This window comes from Mesoplodon bidens (genome assembly GCF_964165515.1).
Source record: "Mesoplodon bidens genome assembly, chromosome: 2".
Lineage (NCBI taxonomy): Eukaryota > Metazoa > Chordata > Mammalia > Artiodactyla > Ziphiidae > Mesoplodon > Mesoplodon bidens.
In genome coordinates, this window is record NC_138177.1 from 158873727 (window position 1) to 158878828 (window position 5102).

Here is a 5102-nt window from a genome sequence, read left to right on the forward strand (position 1 = left end):
ACATGAATTTCATATAATTTTCATGTGTCATGAATGCTGCCTTAAAAATTTTATTAAAAAATGTAAACAAACAAACATTGTTAGCTGAGGGAGGGAGGGGAAGGGAGTAAAACCAGAGCGCTTTCTGAATTTTTCATAGTTTTCTCATCCAGGTCTAGATAGATTTCCAGGTAAAAGCAGATGGGCCAGGAGTGGCCTGTAGGGTTTTGTTCAGTGAAAGCCTCTCTACCCATGGCTGTAAGAATCTGAATTTTCAAACACCTTCCACATTTTAATTTCAGCTGAGAGATATTAGAGGGAAAATACATTTCAGGCAATGATAGAAAAGAACAACTTATTTTAAAATTACTAGTTATTGATTTATTCGTAATAATTTCATAAATTTACTAATTTACAAATAATTCTGAGTTCTTACATGTGCCAGGCGTTGTGCTAGGCCTGCTATAGTCTCAGAACTGATAACGGCATTATCCCCATTTACAGTTGCAGATGCCACTGAGGCCCGCAGAGGTTAGGTGACAGCTCAGATCGCCAAGCTAGTGTGGCAAGGGCAGGAGATACTCCTCCCCTACCCCCGCTACCCCCACCGCGCAACGTCTTTTGACCGTAACAGAGCTCTTCTGCACGTCACGTCCATATACCCATGTTTGATTCTACTCTGTCCATATTAGCTGGGAGACTTTCCCTGAATTCGGAGGGGCCCGTTTAGTTAAGAACAAGTGGGCCTCAGTGTCCCCATCTGTGAGATGGGGCTGCCCTGCCCAAGCGCAGTCTCCTCCCTCAGCCGGTGCTGGCCCAAAAGAGGGCGGCAACCCCCTTGGGGGCAAGGAGCGGCGGCTCTGGCGCAGGTCTTCCGGCCGCCCCGGGAGGGAGGAAACGGACGGGCGGCAGGGGGCGGGTTTTCGGCGGGGCCTACCCTGGGGCGGGTGCGTCGCGGAGGCCTGCGCGGCCATGGCGCTCCCGCTCGCCGCTCTGCGCGTCCTGTTGGGCGGCTTCTTCGCGCTCACGGGGGCGGCCAAGCTCTCGGAGCAGATCTCGGCTCCGGTGTCAGAGCAGATGGTGAGCGGCGCGGGGTGGGCGGCGGGCGGTTGGGCGGGACTGGCCGCACGGTGACGGGGGCTGCGACCCCGGCCGTTACCCAGGTGCCCGGCCGGTCCCCGCCCCACCCTGCCCTCCCGCGCCCCGCGGACCCGCCTGTCTTCGGGCCAGACGGCGCTAGAGCTGGGGGGAGCACCTGGACAGCGACTTAGGCGTGGGCCCCTGCCTGGGGAGTTCCTCCGAGTTCTCTGGATTTTCCCTGGAAGGGGACGGTCACATCCCCTTCCATTCGGGCATTTTTGGCCCCAGGCAAATCTAGAGACGAGGAGGAATGCTCTGGGACCCTTGGGGAGGGAGAGGGACCGAGCTCCCTTTCCGCCCTCCTTCCATTGCTTGAGTTCTTGGGGGGGTGGTTCATGAGGCAGGGGTTTATTAATCCCCGCTTGTCAGGGTAGGAAACCTGCCCTGAAGGTGAAGTGTATCTGCTAAAGGTTACACAACTAGTCAAGAAGCAGGACCCAAACTTTAGATGCTCTCCTTAGAATCCAGAGAGCCCTTCCCAGAGCCTGAGAGGGAGGCCTAGAAGTCGCCCTTCGACTTCCTGTCTAGTTCCAGACTCTCCGGAAAGCTGTCATGTCCTTCTGCCCACCAATCTGCCCAGTCCCTCAAATAAGCCAGACTTCTAGATCTCTGCCAGTTTCCTTCTCCCAGGCCTGGCTTAGGGTGGGGGGTTGTTTGGGGAAGTACATCCTCAGAACCAGACAGCTTAGAGTTTCTTCCTTAGAGCACCGAGTAGGGGAGGTAGAGCTGAGGTGGGAGAGACAGCAAAGGTAGCCAACCTAAGGGTCCAGGTGAAGTTGTCCTGTGGCCCAGGACAGAGCTTGACTTAGCGGGCGAGCTGAGTCACTCACTTTGACCCCCTCAACTCCCCTTCTATCTACTGCAATGAGATCCAGGTCCCAGCATATGATATTGAGTAGAATCTGTTTAATGAACAAGAACCTCCCCTTCCATTCCCTTCCTCCTTACCAAATATTCCCTGCATAGTAGCCTGAAGAGAAACCAGGCCAAACAGAAAGAAAGAAGCGGCGGGGTTCCCAGGGCCTTGGCACTAGACGAGAAAGCCCAAGCCTAGCTTCCTCTTCCCTGAATTTGGGGCTGGGTTGTAGTCTGGTGAGAAAATCAGTCCATCTCTGTACCACCATCCCACCCTTCTTGGAGCGTAAAGCCTGTTTTCTGATTCCAAAGCTCAGCCCCCCAGGGAGGCCCTCTCCTTTCCAGGCTGGCTGACCTTAGCCCTGGACCTGGCCTAGAGTAGTATCTCCTTTGCTGGGGGAGTTGAGCGCACTGGCACAGAATGCCTCTGTGGAGCATCTGGGCAGTGGATTCTTGGTGACTGTGGCTGACAGGCATTCCCTACCGCCCCTAGAAAGCCCTGTTCGTGCAGTTCGCTGAGGTGTTTCCGCTGAAGGTGTTCGGCTACCAGCCAGATCCCATGAGCTACCAAGTGGCTGTGGGCTGGCTGGAACTGCTAGCTGGGTTGCTGCTGGTCCTGGGCCCACCGATGCTGCAAGAGATCAGCAACTTGCTTTTGACACTGCTCATGATGGGTAAGGGGGGTGCAACTGGGCTGGTGAAATGGGGACTCCTAGGCGAGGGTGATAGCAAAAAATCTGGCTGTTCTCGTTACTTTTGCCACTCTTTTCCTCTGGAACCAGAAACGTTTCCTGCTCTATTGCAGTTTCCATGGTCTTCAGACTAGGATAGGTGCTTTTTAAACTTAATATACTGTAACACTCTTCTATGTCAGATATACCTTCTATGTCATCAATTCTATTGGCTGCATGGTATTTCCATTATAAGGATATATTGTAACCTAAAAGCCCCTACCCCTTTCTCATCACCCCTACCCTGAGATGAGGGGATGGAGTAGCAGCTGCCACTGGACTCATGTGTCTGGCAGGTGGAAACAGAGCAAGGAAGCCAGGCCCCCTGACCAGAAAGGCAGAGGATTTCCCTGTGGCAGGCATTCCTAGAGGGCCCCCTCTTAGTGGCTCTGCCCACAGGAACTGCTGATGTACCAAGGCAGCTGCTGCTTCAAAGGCCAGACATCTTCAGGCTCTTCTCTATCCCGTGGCCTTGTGTCACCATTGCTACTGCCACTACCACCCTTCTTCCAGGCTTTCTTTCCATTTCCACAGCTTCCTTCATTTTCAGATCTTTCCCACTACCTCCACCACCAATCCCTGGGCCTTCTTCCCTCCACTAGGATTGAGAAAGGAGAAGGATCAGGGAGAATCTGTTCCAAAATGCCCACCTACTCACCTTGACCTGTTTGGTTGGATTGTTGCTGTTTCTTGCCATCTGAGAGGGTCTATGTTAGTTCAAGAAACTTCAGATTTCTGGTTCTGCTTTCTCTGGGAGGTCAGAGATGAGTGCAGCTAGTTTAGGGTGTGTGTGTTGGTGGGGGGCAGTGTTCACGAGAGGGCTTAAGGTGGAGTGGGTCAGCCTTGGCTGGAGGACCCTGAGCTCCTGGATCTCCTGAGCATTCCCAGGGAGCCTCAGGGACCTCATTTTCCATTCCAGGGGCTATCTTCACTTTGGTGTCTCTGAAAGAATCACTGAACACCTGCATCCCAGCCATCGTCTGCCTGGGGCTCCTGCTGCTGCTGGAAACCTGCTAGCTCTTAGTCCAAACTAAAAAGATGTTCAGACACCCTAGCAAGAAGTCTCCAAGTGCGTTCAAGGAATCCTGGGAGTAGAGTCTGTCTTGCCTCTTCATGCCGTGTCACTGCCAAAGCAGGAACATGGTGGAACACAGAGTGTCACCTTGTTACCAGTACACCCAAGGTTGGTCAGCCAGTACACCCAAGGTTGGCCAGTGTTGAAGTAGACATCTGGTCTACCTGGCCCTGCTTTATCTCTTGGACATTTACTGCTCTTTTTTGAGGGGTACATGTTACACATTCTAGCATTCCTCATGTCATGTGAAAATAGAAAATAAATTTAAATCACCCAAACTTTTAATGCCCCCAAATAACTACTTTCAATTCCTTTGTATAACTGTACCTCCCAGTTTTTTTCTGTGCCTTTATACAGATTTTTTAAAATGAAAATGAGACCATGTATACTACTTTTATTACCTGCTTTTTAAACCTAATACACTGTAATACCATTCTCTGTTTTACCTCACTGATGTTAATGGGTCTGTAGTATTCCATTGTAAGGATGTACTGTAATGTATCTATACAAGCCCCCAATGAGAAACATTTGGATTATTCCCAATTTTTTAACTATTGTAAACCTCACAGTTAATCATCTCTACATATTTATTTTCTTTCCCTAGAAGTGAGGGTGCTGATTCAAAAGGCATGCACGTTTTTAAGGTTTTTATTAAATGCTCAGAATTTACACATCGAGTATGGCAGAGTATTGAGTATATACCTGCTTCTGCCTGCTGAGCCACATGAGGTACTCCCCATTCTTTTCTTTTCTTTTAAATTTTAATTGTTTTTGGCTGCGTTGGGTCTTTGTTGCTGCGCGTGGGCCTTCTCTAGTTGTGGTGAGCGGAAGCTACTCTTTGTTGCGGTGTACGGGCTTCTCGTTGCGGTGGCTTCTCGTTGCGGAGCACGGGCTCTAGGTGCGCGGGCTTCAGTAGTTGAAGCATGCAGGCTCAGTAGTTGCGGCATGTGGGCCCTAGAGTGCGCGGGCTCTAGGGCGCATGGGCTTCAGTAGTTGTGGCATGGGGGCTCCGTAGTTGTGTCTCACGGGCTTAGCTGCTCCGCAGCATGTGGGATCTTCCTGGACCAGGAATTGAACCCATGTCCGCTGCATTGGCAGGCAGATTCTTAACCACTGCGCCACCAGGGACGTCCCTCTCATTCCTTTTTATCTCGTGCACTTTAGAGTTGTAAAGCTAACAAAGATGGGCATTAAGTCATCATTTTACAGGACCTGAAACTGCCAGGGCAGTGCTCCTTGGACACCTAGATGGAGGCAAGGGACAGCCAACTCTAAGGCATGCTGCATAGCAGTGCCAGAGCCTGTGATGAATCCCAGGGGCC

At 51.4% G+C, this 5102-nt stretch overlaps 1 protein-coding gene across 1 annotated transcript; it reads left to right on the forward strand.

The window, feature by feature from the left end:
• The first annotated feature begins 866 nt into the window (after positions 1–866).
• On the forward strand, positions 867–4776 carry TMEM35B (transmembrane protein 35B). The gene is made up of 3 exons (XM_081224181.1): positions 867–1059; positions 2468–2648; positions 3625–4776. The coding sequence occupies exons 1-3, from the start codon at positions 952–954 to the stop codon at positions 3720–3722; spliced, it is 387 nt and encodes a 128-aa protein (XP_081080307.1). The 5' UTR covers positions 867–951; the 3' UTR covers positions 3723–4776.
• Positions 4777–5102: the final 326 nt, after the last annotated feature.

Coding starts and splice junctions, on each gene's coding strand:
- TMEM35B (XM_081224181.1), top strand. CDS start 952: ATGGCGCTCCCGCTCGCCGCTCTGCGCGTCCTGTTGGGCGGCTTCTTC. Junction 1,060..2,467: donor CTCCGGTGTCAGAGCAGATG/GTGAGCGGCGCG, acceptor TACCGCCCCTAG/AAAGCCCTGTTCGTGCAGTT. Junction 2,649..3,624: donor TTTGACACTGCTCATGATGG/GTAAGGGGGGTG, acceptor TTTCCATTCCAG/GGGCTATCTTCACTTTGGTG.